This window comes from Trifolium pratense, linkage group LG4 (genome assembly GCF_020283565.1).
Source record: "Trifolium pratense cultivar HEN17-A07 linkage group LG4, ARS_RC_1.1, whole genome shotgun sequence".
Classification (NCBI taxonomy): domain Eukaryota; kingdom Viridiplantae; phylum Streptophyta; class Magnoliopsida; order Fabales; family Fabaceae; genus Trifolium; species Trifolium pratense.
Genome location: NC_060062.1, coordinates 27,544,834 through 27,560,529, shown reverse-complemented (window position 1 = coordinate 27,560,529; position 15,696 = coordinate 27,544,834). Strand labels below are relative to the sequence as shown.

Here is a 15,696-nt window from a genome sequence, read left to right as displayed (position 1 = left end):
AATGAATGGTTCGCCGGTGAGGGACTTAATTGAGCCCTCACCCTAGAATCCACCATAAAATATAGTTTTTTTTTTTCTTTACAATTTCTTCCAATTCTTAACCAAATGTACATATAATAATATAAGTAACTAGTAAGTTTTTTTTTAAGTAGTTTAATGACTATAAAATCTATTTTAAAATAAATAAGTAGAATATTTCGAATTCGAACTAATTGAGCTAAGCTCACGGACGGTAGTAAGTTTTTATATAAAAAAAATTATATCATAAGTTAATAATATAAAAAGAAAATAAAAAGTTATTTGATAATATAAAAAGAAATTTGGCAATATGTCGATGTCGTAATTAATATAAGCTCTCATTATACTTACACGGGCCTATGGTTTAGCATAGCCTCAGGCCAAGATATTTTTATAAGTCTATTTAGTTAAATAGATCAAGCTGCATGCCATTAAAAAAGTATTTTAGCCTACTAGGCCGACCTATTTAAGTTAATATGAATAATATTTTTACTACTATAATTATTTATATATTAAAATTTGTACTTTGATTAAATTATAAATTTATTAACTTTTTCAGTCGCTTAAGTTTATTAATCTACATAAGTTTTTCACATATATAAATGTATTATTATAAACTAGAATTGAAATATGATGACATATATCGTAAAAATATGACTTTTATGATAAGATTAAAATTTCTCACATGATGTGAGTTGTTGCGGTCAAAGTCTCACTCTAAAACACTTTTGCAGTATACACTACTCCTCTCTCCTGCAACAGGAAAAATCAAAATTGATAACATCTCACTCCTTCTTGCTTAAAAAAACGCATCGCACTCCTTCTCCTTCATGCTTAACGATAAAGAAATTAACAGTTTTAACTATAAAAATAATTTAAAATATTTATCATATGCAGAAAAAAATTTCTTGATAAAAGAATTTAAAAATAATAATATACACATAAGTTAATAATATAAAAAATTATTTGATAATATAAAAAGAAATTTGGGAATATGCCGATGTCATAATTAATATAAGACCTCGATATACCTACACGGGGCTATGGCCTAGCATAAACTCAGGGCAAGATATTTTTATAAGTCTATTTAGTTAAATAGGTTAGGTTGCAGGCCATTAAAATCTTTTAATCTACTAGGCCGGCCTATTTAAGTTAATATGAATAATATTTTTACTACTATAATTATTTACATATATTAAAATTTGTACTTTGATTAAATTATAAATTTATTAACTTTTTAAGTAGTTTGAGTTTATTAATCTACATATATAAATGTATTATTATAAACTAGAATTGAAATATGATGACATATATAGTCAAAATATGACTTTTTATTATAAGATTAAAATTTCTCACATGACATGAGTTGTTGTGGTTAAAGTCACACTCCTCAATTAATTATAACACAACAATTTAAATCAACTAATTCTTTCTATTTATAAAATTAATTTCGTTGAAACCAACTTTTTAACGCGCCGAAGACGCGTGCAACGCTCCGAAGACCCCTTACGACCTAACACCCCGACGTAATATAACGCGCCGAAGGCGCGTCCTGTGCGCACGCACGGGTTTTTAACTAGTTACTTTGAAAGTAAGGCAATATTTAGTCTGAACTCAAAGTATACCGCGTTTCCCGACTGCTGTGTTGCATGTCTTCTTACATATGTGTCACAACCTAATTTGCCAAAATTTTGACGTGTCCTCTTCTAACAATCGGTGCACACTAAACCCCAGAGCGCACATTAGCACACAAAATTTATATTTATATTTTATCAATTTCCCACCCACTTCAATATTCCATGATCCCTCAACTAGCAATAGCATGGCATACACCAATAGCTCTCAAACTCACAATAGCTTACAATAGCTTATCATATCACACTTCATATATCTCTCTAACTCACAATAGCTTACACCAATTTTAAGACACAACGACTCAGTCTCACACACACTCTCTCTTTCTTTCATCATTCTTCACCGCCTTAGAAGAAGATTTCCCAACTCGGTGGGTTTTTGTTTTTCTCATATATTATAATATAATAATAGATAGATACTGCAACTACAAGCTTCCCACGCTTCCTCTTTCGGTTACTCCGTTAGATGCATCATTCACCGAACAACGCACACGCTACAAACTCATAAGTGAAATATCTCGAAGCGGTGCGAGGAACTTATTCACGGCGGTTAGTTACCGTTAGAGCTGAAGCAAGCAACCGGAGATTAGTTATCATTTGTAATTAAGCTGAGTAACGACAACGGAGACGGCGACGACGGAGAAGAAAAGTGATTCGCACGTGTGTACGTGCAAGATAACAAAGTGCAGGTTCGTGTGGGTGGGTGGTTAAAAAAAACGGTTAGAGATCACGGTTATTTTGTGAAACAAAAAGAAAAAGAAAAAAAATGCCTCACAGAGCAACTTACTTTTTTCCTAGGCAATTTCCCGAGAAAAGATTGGATGAATCATCTTCAAAGAAGATATTAGATCACGAGAAGAAAAAATTTGTTGGAGTAGTCAAATCAACGGATACGACTTTTTGCGTTGAAAGCGACGCGCCGAAAACCTCTTCTGTTTCAGTTGTTGCTAATAAAGATGACGTCGTTTTCTCTTCAGTGAAAAACTCTGCTGTTTCCGATCTTCTTACCGGCGGCGATAAGTTTCGGAGTGAGCAGAAGCAAATTGCAGCGTTTTGTGATTGGTTAGTTGATAAACGACATAATCACCACCATCGCCGCCGTCATCATCATCAGCACCGGCACCGATCGGAGGATGAGGATCGCGAGGTTCTACTTCCGCATCCCGATGATGTGAAATCGGCGTCGCCGGAAAAAGATGCTGTTGATGTTGATCGGAGCTTTGATAGGGAGGTTTCGCTTCCGAGATTGTCGAGTGGAAGCAGTTACGCTACGAGTTTGTTTGCTTCGGATGTTACCGTTACTGCTACATTTTCAAGTGATGACATTACGAAAGAAGATACGTCGTCGTTTCTTGTTTCTACAAATGAAGTTACAAGAAGGAGTGAACAACAGAAACAGAAAGAAGAAGATGAAGAACATCATGAGGAAGAGAAACGCGATGGAGAGAACTATGCTAAGCAGTACAAAGAAAGCTATGAACTACAATTAGCTTCAGCGAAGAGGATTTCTTTTCTGTCAAGTCTTGGTTCTGAACCATTTCTCACTTTGGATACTGGATTAGAAACTTGGGATGTTGAATTGGTTTCTCGTCGTTTATGGGTACGAATCGTATGATATCTAAGCATTTAACATTAACAAAAACAAAGTTCGTTTAGTGTACATTTAGATTGAATGTGAATTTGATAGATTCACGGCTTCCATTTTGTCACTCTTTAATAAAATTGTCATATATTTGTGATTTGGTCAAACTCACAACACTGACCACTGTGATACATACCACTGTGATACATTTCTCTGTATGTTTGGTATTATGGTGTGATTTGAAGTCATATATGTATGTTTTGGTATTATGGTGCGATTTGGAATCACTGTGAATCACAAGAGAGCCAACTGATTTTACCGCGAATCCAAACACACCCTTAGTTTCGTTTGAGATTCCATAATAATGATATTTGTTTTGATTGTTTTCTCAGGTGACAGGGTGTTTGTCGTACACTGACAAGATTTCGGACGGATTTTATAACATATTGGGAATGAATCCGTATTTGTGGGTGATGTGCAATGATATGGAGGAAGAAGGGAATTTCCTTCCTACATTGATGGCGCTTAAAGCAGTTGAACCCAATGAGAGTTCATTGGAAGTGATTCTTATTGATAGACATGAGGATTCTCGTCTTAAGGTGCTTCAAGATAAAGCTCGAGAACTATATTCTGCTTCTGAGAATGCCTTGGTGCTCGTTGAGAAGCTCGGAAAACTTGTTGCTATATTTATGGGGTAAGAATAAGATCACAATATATGAGAACACACGGTTTTAAACAAAGATCTGCGACTGGAACTGTGATTTGGGTGGTCGCAACATAACATTTTTTAATGTCCCATGATATGAATTATGACATGATCTAGACAACTGTGATCTGGGTGGTCGCGACATAACAATTTTTGATGTGCATGATCTAGACAACTATGGTGACATAACAATTTTTTATGTCCATGATCTAGACAACTGTGATCTAGGTCGTGACATAACGTTTTTTTATGTCCCTAAAGCGACCAAAACCGTTACAGTGACCCCTGATAATAATGAAAATTAGCATAGGTTTTTTGTTCAATGAAAATTAGCATATTTAAAACCTGACTAATGAAATTTAGCAGTTATTTATTTGTTGATCGATTTATTTATGAGTTTGATGTTGGATGTACGAAAAGGGGCACCTTCCCTGTGGAGCAAGGGGATATGCAAAAGAGGTGGGAGATGGTTAGTAAGCGGTTGAGGAATTTTCATCAGTGTGTTGTGCTTCCCATTGGTAGTTTGTCCACGGGACTCTGTAGGCATCGTGCGATTCTCTTCAAGGTGAATCATTTTGTTACTTGTGATTATTTGGATGGTTTAAGGTCTGTTTAGATAAAATATAAATGTTAATCACATAACAGCTTGCTAATTTATAAATTATTTCTATATTTTGTCAAAAAATTAACAAATAATTTCCATAATAAATAAAGATAATGCAGCCAAATTGTTTGCATACAAATTATAAGCTGTTATTATAAACTATCATGAAAATTTTATGAAGATAAGCTATTACGGACATGTGATTATCTGTGTGTCAATAAATTCAGATATTTTTTTAACAGCTTCACAAGTACTGTGTGATTTTTTTTTTGTTACTAAATGTTATGCTTCAAATAAGTCACAACCTAAGAAGAGGGTGTGGATTAACACAAGGCCCTGAGATATTGATACTTATGCACGGTTGTTTTTGTTTATGCAGAGATTGGCAGATTATATAGGCTTGCCATGCCGCATAGCTCGAGGTTGCAGGTACTGTGCTTCGGATCATCAATCATCTATTCTTGTGAAGATTAAAGATGACAGGCAACTGTCAAGGTTAGTGCAATGGCTACTTTGACTTCTTTCTTAGATCTCATCAAGTTTATTTGTTAATTTCATGTTTTCCCGGCTCAATAATCTTCAACCACTCTATAGATTGAAAAGTTGTATGAATCTTTACATCTCTATTTAGATTGTTCATATATATATATATATATATTAGGATTCTGGTTTACAAGTTGCAACTAATAACTTATTGACTTTGTGCTTATCAAAAAAAAAAAAAAAAACTTATTGACTTTGTAGACAAGATTTTTAAGTTCATTGTTGTTTGTCTAGTTTTCCTTCACCAGTCCCTTGTTATTTTTAAACAGGGAGTATGTTGTTGACCTGGTTGGGGAACCAGGAAATATTTTTGGGCCAGATTCATCAATTAATGGAGCATATGTGTCTTCCATACCTTCCCCATTTCAAATTTCTCATTTGAGAGATTCTCAATCGCCCTATGTGGATGATGCAGCATCTCCTCAAGTGATATGTTTTAATCAGAATTCTCCCAACAATCACCTGTATTCAGGTATGCTGCACTTTATATACTTGGCCATTTGATCTTCCAGCTGTTTTGAACGATTATTTTTTCAAGTTCAGCATATATGCAGCATTAATGATTCTTGATAACTTAGTAGGGTATAAATCATTTCATCAGGCGGGATCTTCAGTATGAATCGTACTTACAAAGTTGTCTCAATTAATTTTGAAAATTATGCAGATGCACACAAACATCATGTTTGCATGTGTAAATTGAGCTATTTACACCGTGAAGAAATTTTTAGCCTCGTGTTTCATTTTCTATTTACCAAAAATTACAGATCTATGCCTATTGCAAATATTTAATCTTCCTTTTTCATACTGTAAGGCAAACCTGATATTTCGTAGTACATCATTTAAAAATATTTGGATTTCTCCTTCCCAAGCTTGTGGAGTATGAATTTAAGATTGATAAATTTAAATTTTCAGTAATCAATCATATTTTAAAGTTGGTCTTAGTTTTTGCTCAATATTTTACAGGCCATCTACAGGAAGATCAACAACATAAAGAAACTGATTTGTACAAAAATAATAATAATGTCTTCAATTATGCTTCAGTTGATCAAACTTGTGGAGGTATGGAACCACCTGTAAATCCATTTGATTTGAAAGGTAGAGACAACAAATGTGCAAAATTTAGGCTTACTAATTTTGCCTTCTATTTATGAAGGTGTTTCTCAAGCTCTTCGCCCAGCCTCTGAAGCATTATTACATGAAATTCCATTTGTTGGTAAAGATCCAGTTGTAGTCAAAGAAATTTCTTACAATGAGATCATTGCAAATGGAAGTTCGGTGGTAAATGGTATCCAGTCAAAGCTGGAACAGGTAGACAATAGGCTTGAAAACCAGGGTGCTGGGGATATTCCAAAATATGTGAATCTTGAACCATCACTAGCAATGGACTGGCTTGAAATATCATGGGATGAGTTACGGATCAAAGAGCGCATTGGTGCTGGTAAATTTTTCATTTTTCCTGCTTCTCAGTTTTGAAGGATAATAAATGGCATGATGACTCTAAATGTGACTTCTCTTTGCTTTATGAAGGATCATTTGGGACAGTGTATCGTGCTGAATGGCATGGATCAGTAAGTGTTATATTAAGCATTTGTTTTCTTCATGCTGAAATTTGCTGTATTCTTTGCATATTCAAGGTCATGAATTTTGCTTTTAATGGAATCACAGTCTATAGTTTCCTAAGTCCGTGGGATTGCATGAATAACTTGAATAACTTTTAGCTGCCATGACGAGTTGATATTTATTATTTTTCTATTATAAGGTAAATTTTCTTCTTCATTTTGGTGTATTTATTCGTTGCTTTAAAATTTCAGGATGTTGCTGTCAAAGTTTTATCGGTTCAGAATTTCCATGATGATCAGTTGAAAGAGTTTTTGAGAGAGGTTTGTTTTCCTAATATTGATTAAAAAAATGTACTATTTTGTCTATTTATTTCATAGCATCTGAGTTTCTATGATTAGTTGGTGTTTGTTGATGTGATCTGTTACTTTGGTATAGTGCCATACTCTTGGATCCTTTTCTATATCTAATGAATTTCTTTTTTATAAAATGATGCTTCTATATCTTTTATTTACTATTAATCTGTTTACATTTTTTTCTTGTTCAGTATTCTTAATTCTGTGAGGAAGTTACAATTCTTGTTAATTTCATTGCTTCAGGTTGCAATAATGAAACGTGTTCGCCATCCAAATGTGGTGCTCTTCATGGGTGCGGTTACAAAACGGCCCCATCTATCTATAGTGACAGAGTATTTGCCTAGGTAATCAAACTTCTTTTGTAGTTAACTAAATCTGTTATAGGATTTTTGCATTAAGATTTTTGAGTGTCTTACTGTTGTTGTTTCTTGGTGTATCTATGACAGAGGTAGTTTATTCCGCCTGATACATAGGCCAGCAACTAGTGAAATTAAGGATCCAAGGAGAAGATTACGAATGGCTATAGACGTGGTATGTACATAACATTATTATTCTTTTTTCACGCGAATATATTAAATTATATATGATATATGCTTTATCTGATTGTAGGCTAAAGGGATCAATTATCTTCACTGTCTGAAGCCTCCAATCGTGCACTGGGATCTCAAATCCCCGAACCTGTTGGTAGACAAAAATTGGAATGTAAAGGTATAATTGAACAGGCCAAGTAATTGAGTTTCTCTATGGAATTTTTAATATCTTTGTGATGGAAGATGATTATTTTTCAATTTTTTTTTGCTCAGGTGTGTGATTTTGGGTTGTCCAGATTTAAAGCAAACACTTTCTTGTCATCAAAATCTGTTGCTGGAACAGTAAGTCTATCACACTCTAGTATGTGTATAATCATAATGGTATACACCAAGGTAGTTAAAATCGGGATTTTACGTAAAATCGGAAAGGGGAATTAAAATCGTAAATCGTACAATCGTAACATTAATTGTAAGATTATACAAAACTCACAACTCAAATATATGCATATAAATTCATATATGTGCAGATAAAATTGCATAAGAGAAGGAAAACCTTAAATCACATTTGAATACTATGTAAATTTAAACTTATTAGCATGAGAGTTTGAAGCCATTTGGAAATGAAACAGAAGAAGGACAAGGGAGAAGATTTGTTTTGAGCCAGACGCAAGCATAATAGCTAAATTGCTAGAAGATTTATGTGTATGTATAATTGTTGAGGCCAAAAGTAATCGCATAGTCGTAGGATTTTACTATTCAAATTGGGATTCCACCTGATTCCACAAGAATAGGATTATATGTGTAATCATAATCGCTGAGGGCAAACATAATCCTAAAATCCTAAGATTTTAGGATTAAAATCGGGATTTTAACTATCATGGTATACACTATCCAGTGTTGAAGTTTTCTTTCAATTAATTCGAAAACAATTTCAAGTTTGAAGATGGGACTTTTATCTGTAGTGTTACCATATAGGCAAACCTTGATCAAGTAGACAAGTATTGTTACTTCTTATTAACCCTGTCCTTTAAAGTTGTTTTTAAAGTCAAATGATATAATCATGATTTCTGAAGTTGATTAATTACTACCGAGATACAGTTTTTGACTGTCAATAATTTTATGATGCTTGCTCAGCGGGAAGCATGTATGTATATTTTGGTGTGCTTCACAGAAACCAATCTGTATACTGTTGTTTTTAGAAATTTCCAGTTACCAAAGAAGTGTTTGTTTGATAAATTAATTTCTATTATAGCTCATTTTTCACATCCTCGATTTCAACCATTTAATCCATCTCCTCAAAAAAATTAGTTATCAACTATTCAATTTAATCTCTGTCGTGAAACACAAATGTTCCATCCACTTTTCCCACATAAGCTCTTTCTTACTCACAATGCGGATATCATCTTTAAAAAAAAAAAGTCCAGTAACAAATTTGAATTGAAAAATGTGATCATCTTTTGGGGTGTGTAGGTGTATCATAATAAATTAATCTTTAAACTATTCAACTATTTACTAGTGATCACTATATAAAAAATGAATAAGATAATTAATGTGCAATAAGGGTAGAATTGACAAAACTTAACCTTAAACTATCAAAATGACTTGAGAGGTTCTCTGCGATGTAGATAAATAGGCATATTCCTTTTTATACAATTCAGCCATTCAATTTATATTTTGCATGTTGAACTTTCACTTCACGGACCCTGACCTTTAATAAGTGTGTAACTTCCTTAATTTTATTTTTCAGCCTGAGTGGATGGCTCCCGAATTTCTTCGTGGAGAACCTACAAATGAGAAGTCTGATGTTTACAGTTTCGGAGTTATCCTGTGGGAACTCGTGACCTTACAACAACCTTGGAATGGACTTAGCCATGCCCAGGTAAATTTGTTGAGTAACTAAGATCTGAATTTAAGATTCACGAAGTTGAATAAGTTTACTTAACATGTTCATTTATACTGTACTTCATTGTTCCTAATTCCTATATACATGTCTTTTAAGTTTACTTTGCCCAAACTAAAAGATTACTTTGAATTATAGTAAATTTCAAATATACTCTTACCTTTGGTTGACTCACTCACTCATTTATCTCTCTTTACTAATGTAAGTGTAAAATCATTGACAAGATAAGGTTATAATTGGAATTAAAAAAATGGTTAATGTAACAATGAAATTTGAAAACAATGAAATGTAAGGATATAGTTATAAAATATTAAAATGTTACTTTGGATGTTTCATACAGCTGCGTGACAAAATGAAACCTTGCAATGTTTATAAGTGAATATTGTAAATAATTTCCATGTGTATGCTCAGGTGGTTGGAGCAGTGGCATTCCAGAATAGGAGACCTTCTATCCCTCCAAACGTCTCCCCAGTATTGGCCTCCCTTATGGAATCTTGTTGGGCTGAGTAAGTATTCACTTATGCTTATTATTTTCGGGCAACTTTCAATCTGCTCACACATGGTCAGTCCTTACCAAGTGGTGATAATATATATTGTTACATTTCTAGTTCCTTTCCAATGCAGAATAGCCTTTCTGATAAATTAGAAATTCTGGATGAAGCTTACTTGTTAAGATAAATCTAATATTTTTGGTGTTGCACATCTTGTATTGCTATTAGTTAGTTGATTAGATGGATACCATTTTGGAATTACTGAATACGATCTTAGAGGACCTTTTTCGCTTTTGAAAAATTATCATTGGTTGTTCAATTTGTCTTGTTAACTGCATTGTTACCATAATACATTTTGCAGCAGTGATTTCTTTCTGATGCTTGTTAATTTTGTTGATAGTGACCCTGCTGATCGCCCATCTTTTGCTAGCATAGTTGAGACGCTAAAGAAGTTGCTAAAGTCACCAGCGGATGCGATAAAAATGGGTGGAACATAACGAGTAAGCTGCCCGTGATTGGGTGGAGTGGAACGTTATGAGAATATCGCCCATGATCGGAGTTTCTGTCGCTTCAATTCGTTGGCTGTGATTCGTTGGCTGTGTATGGAAATGTTAATTAACAAGTAACCTGACCCTTGTTGGTCATAAACTCGTATTGATGGAACCCTTTTGTTGTTTGCAATTGGATATCAGTTGTTCTTACTAACACATTTCACAAGGGCAATTGAAGCCATGAAGTCTAGTGACTAAAAAAGAAGGTGCGGATATGGGATTCATGTAAGTAGTCCTTGGAGCTCAAGCTTTTTTATCTTATAGCTTGAGAACTATAAAATATTCAAGCACCTTGTGTCTTTTGACTTGCCTCTGAGATATAATTATTTGAAATGTGCTTAGTTTTAGGCCTATAATTATGTAATAATGATTTTGAAAACTTGAATTCCTCAAGTTGACAACCATTATCTCACAAAATTTGATGACATATTAGTCACTTATTACTAGTAAGGCAATTGAATATTGGTTCCTGTTTTTCTTTATTTAAATTTTTTTGTAATTGCAAACCTGCAATGACCGCAAGGAATAATAAAATAGCTTTCACCGATTTATGTCACTATATTCTGGTTCAACTGGTTTTAATCACTGATATTTTGCGTTATACTTTGACTAGTAAGATTGGTTTAGGCAAAACTCAAGAGGCTGAATTGAGAGATCAAGTGATAAACTTAAGGGATTAAGGGCATTAAGCTATGTTATGATTTTTTTTCTTTCACAAAACTATGTTATGATTTTGAAATTCAAATTATGGAGCCTTTTATTATAAACATTGAATGGGAGTATTGGAAGTCCAATTATATATCCAACTCTTGGCATTTGGCACCATCTATTAGAAGCATAATAATGTATTCATCATCTACAACTTACACCCTTCCTATAAAATTCAGTGTAGGTCGACTACATTTATGCATGATCCAAAACAAAATTAAATTTGTATTTTACATATGATTTTCTAATGAAGATTTTTCTTTTTGAAGAAGTAAATGAATTTTAAAAAGTTTTAATCAACTTCAATTGCACACTCATTCCACTCTTTGATTACATGGATTGTGTGATTAATTAAGGTAGCACAAGGATGATGCTTAGATAAACTCTCTATAATCATACATACGGCATTTGAGAGTTAATAGACTCCAAATGATATCTTTAAGCACATTATGACCATTAGAAATTGCATGCAGTTCAGCCACCAGGTTATGAATAGTCCAACACTACTAGCATGATAATATAGAGAGCCAGTTTGCCACTGACCATTTTAATTAGAAGATTTGTTTGACTTGGTAACAAATCTTACTACATAATTCACTAGAAAATATAATCCTTATGCCAAAATGGCTTAATAATTTCCCTCTTAGGCTTAGTGGTGTCCAACTTGCGAACATAAGTCCTCTGAGTCGCATTTTTCACCACAATTTCACATGTTGCAGAGGCCCGTGGGCATGACAATAATTCACTTTTTATTTTGCGCTGTGCTCTAGCTCTGTTCCAAACTCTCATGGTCTGTAAAACTTTGGCATTCTCCAAGATATACCTTGCTAGCATAAGCTCACCTTTTAGACCACTAAAGAAGTTGTAAAGATTACAACTTTCAAGGTGCAATGAAAGGCATCGCGGAACAAAATTTGTGTCCACCCAGTTTTCGCTGACATCGTTTTCAGTCCATAATACCTTGCTTTCACTAACCTGTTTATAATACAACAACAAAAAAATTAAAAACATAAATAAAAAGAGTATGTAGGATTGATTTAAACTTAATCTAAATTTTAAGAGTATGCTATAAAAAGATAAATAAAATATGACGGACGATTAACAAAAACCTTATCAAGGTCGAGCTTTTGAAGATTAGGGCAGTTGTTGAGAACTTTTACTATAAATTTCCAACTATAATCCAAAGAAAGCTCCAATTGGGTCAAATTATCAAAAATAGGAAACAAATCATTACAGCCTTTCACCTTGAATATGAAAAAAGACAAATTGTTAGAAACGAGGATAAAATAAATAATAAACTAAGCACATATGATATGTTACCTCTTCGAAGTGAAGAGATTGAACACTGCAAAAGGGTTGGAAAGGATAATTTGATATGTTTGAAAAGCTTGCCCTAACCAACTTGGGTAAGCATTTACGCACTCGATCGGCGGGGGAAGATGATAATAAGTTCCCCAAAGTTATACCATTAGCTTCGAAATCTTCAAGAATTGGACAACCATTAAGAAGTTCAAAATAAAACCAACGTTGACGAAAATCAACATCCTTTAAATGTAGTGTTTTGAGTGAGGGTAAATCAGAATGAGAAAAAGTAGATAACAAAACTTTTGTTAGTTTGAGAACCACAAGGTTTCTTAAACTAAAAATGCAACAAAGCAGCTTATGGGGAATGATGTTGAACAATTGGATTTCAAGATGCCCCAATTTTCGTTCTGCTGCACCATTTAACCATTTCTCGATATCATATATCTCCGGTGCTTGCTTGATCGTTAAGCAAAGTTTTTTTATAGGTTGATCAGAATTTCGTTTGAAAATGGCTGTATGTACAAGGTTGGGAAAGTATGAAACAGGTTTACCATTTACTTCATCGTTAAGGTTGAGATTGAGAACTGATAGCCATAGTGAACTCCATCTCTTTGAAAGAAGACTACTCGTAAAAGCATCTTCGGTTGGGAGAAACGACAAAATGTGATATAAAATATCATTTGGTAAGGAGCTTATTCGATCATCATCCATATTTGAATTTCTTTTTCTTTTTCTTCTTTTTGATGATTCATCCATATTTGAATTTCAAAAACTCAGAAGATAAATTTAAACATACTAGACTATAGTATTTATAATGCAAATTGCAAAGTTATTGTACATGTACATGTACATACACTTGCACGTTGGATCATTTTGGCATGTACAAACACTACATTTAATTCATATATTTCAAATTATATTTACGGATTCCGATATATATGCACATTGTTGACACTTATAAGCAAATTTACTTTTAGTGATGATTTATTACTTTTACCAATTCCATAGTTGTGTGTAGCCGTTTACACTACTCCATATATGGCATTAATTAAGTCCTTCTCAAAAATCTGAAACAATAAATATAAAAGTGTCGACTAAAGGACTTTTTATTTACCAGATTTTGAATTGAATTAAAATCCACACTAATATTTTTGAACAACAAAATATATTATTAATAATAACAGGTCTCTGCAGTCTGCACAAGACGAACAAAGACCGGGAAAAGCGGAACTACAAAATAATGGTGTCGTATATACACTACAAGAAAACATGCATTTACTGGCGGCCAAAAGCCCTCAGTAATGCACAAATTTCGTCTAAAACGCATGCATTACTGACGGCCTTGGGCCCTCTGCAATTAGCTCGCCAGTAATGTTTACTGACGGTCCAGGACCGTCAATAACGTTACTGACGGCCTGGAGCCGTCAATAATGTCCTCTGCAATTCAAAAAGTTGTTCGCGTTTGTGACGGCCTGCAGCCGCCAGTAACGGAATTTGAGGGAGAATTCCTGGCGGCCTGCAGCCGTCAGTAATGTTTTACGAATTAAAAAAAATTAATAATTTAATTATTTAAAAATCAATATTAATATTGATTTTTAAATAATTAAATTATATTGATTTTTAAATAATTAAATTATTAATTTATTTTTTTAAATAATTAAATTATTAAATTATTTTTTAAAAATTCTAGTTTTAATAATTTAATTTTTTTAAAAAATATACTGCATAATAAATAATTAAAAAATATTAAATATAATTTTATTTTTATAAAAAAATATTAAAATTTAATTAAAAGCATAATAAAAATACTTAACATAAGCATAATTAAACATAGTAATAATATTGTCATTACAAAAAGAAAACAATTAAACATAATATAAATTGTCGTTATGTTATACAAATAATTAAATCAACAACAGATAATTAAAATTACACATCAAGGTTGGTCAGGCGGCTGATATAGTGGTCGCTTCCCCTTGCCACTGTATGTTGGCTGACGCGACCTTCCTCGGCCTCGGCCTCTACCTCCCTCATTTATTATGACTGCGGGGAGTGACGTTCGCGGAGGTCGTGCCACAGGCCTATGAACGAAGTTAATTGGGGCTTGATTGGGATCAAAGCTGGCTTGATTCGGGAAGAAGTTGTCTTGGGGTTGATTGGGGTTGTCATGTGGGATTATGAAGTCTTGTTGATATGGATTTGATGATCTCTATCGATGGTATTCGGTGAAAGCAGTTTGTTGATTATTTCTACCGCTTCCGCCATTACTGCTTCCACTTGTTTGCCCAACAGGATCAAAAAATTGTAAATGAATTGGTTCATTAAGCATTTGACTCATATCCTCTATGCTCATACTCAGTACTGGATCACCCTCTCGGTACTCCGGCAGCTGATTCAAATTGACCATGCTATTCAAATCCGGTCGATATTCTTGTTCACCGGCATTTTGATTTTGTCGTGCCGATCCCTGAGATGATGATCCAACCCCCGCCGGCGCCCTCTGCTGCGCAAAGAATTCCTGCAATACATGTTGGACCCGTTGGTCCACCCGCTGATCAAATGTTGCTTCGTACTCATCGCGGAATTCTTCTCGATACGTGGCCCTCATTCGCGCTTCATACTCATCATCGGTTTCCTCTCTTTGAGCTGGACGAGAGCGTCCTGTACTAGATGAAGCTAAAAACAGACACCGATGAATAAAGCTAAAAACAGACACAGCCTAATAGGTCTTCTAATCCCATTCTTAGAAGATACTCCGCAATCTCCAAACCACCAAAGAAAACCATCAACCCGGCCCATAAATGTACCTTTAGACTCTAACTCCCGATCTCGAATCAAAAGTGAACGACCCATCATAATCCAAAAAGCAACTCCACGAGCCAAAATTGATGGCGCAACGATAGAAAAAAACCTAGGCGATAAGTCACAGCTCGCAATCCATCTCCAAACAGTCAACACCAAGGCGAAAGAGATCAACCAGATACAAAGAAACTTGCAAATCTCGACAGATTTGGAAACCATCAGAGACTAAAAAAAGAGTCCTGCAAATCTCAACAGATTTGTAAACGATCAGAAAATCCTGTATCGAATAAAACCCCTCACACACGGCATCAACTACACTCCTGCGTCGGATCCAACCCATCGTCAACTTCAATAATGTCTCTGGTAGCTACCATTTGAGCTACACTTATGAGACGCATAAATTATTATT

The 15,696-nt window shown here is 34.1% G+C and overlaps 2 protein-coding genes across 2 annotated transcripts; one reads left to right on the top strand and one right to left on the bottom strand.

Annotated features, from left to right (window-relative positions):
* The first annotated feature begins 1,809 nt into the window (after nucleotides 1-1,809).
* On the top strand, nucleotides 1,810-11,031 carry LOC123920137 (serine/threonine-protein kinase CTR1-like). The gene is made up of 16 exons (XM_045972291.1): nucleotides 1,810-3,252; nucleotides 3,627-3,928; nucleotides 4,361-4,505; nucleotides 4,924-5,039; nucleotides 5,357-5,559; nucleotides 6,051-6,146; nucleotides 6,241-6,525; nucleotides 6,615-6,655; nucleotides 6,899-6,967; nucleotides 7,244-7,344; nucleotides 7,447-7,531; nucleotides 7,610-7,708; nucleotides 7,804-7,872; nucleotides 9,278-9,409; nucleotides 9,842-9,936; nucleotides 10,322-11,031. The coding sequence occupies exons 1-16, from the start codon at nucleotides 2,419-2,421 to the stop codon at nucleotides 10,416-10,418; spliced, it is 2,769 nt and encodes a 922-aa protein (XP_045828247.1). The 5' UTR covers nucleotides 1,810-2,418; the 3' UTR covers nucleotides 10,419-11,031.
* A 746-nt stretch (nucleotides 11,032-11,777) lies between these two features.
* On the bottom strand, nucleotides 11,778-13,196 carry LOC123922393 (putative F-box/FBD/LRR-repeat protein At5g22670). The gene is made up of 3 exons (XM_045975115.1): nucleotides 12,501-13,196; nucleotides 12,290-12,424; nucleotides 11,778-12,155 (listed from the first exon to the last, which is right to left on the bottom strand). The coding sequence occupies exons 1-3, from the start codon at nucleotides 13,194-13,196 to the stop codon at nucleotides 11,778-11,780; spliced, it is 1,209 nt and encodes a 402-aa protein (XP_045831071.1).
* Nucleotides 13,197-15,696: the final 2,500 nt, after the last annotated feature.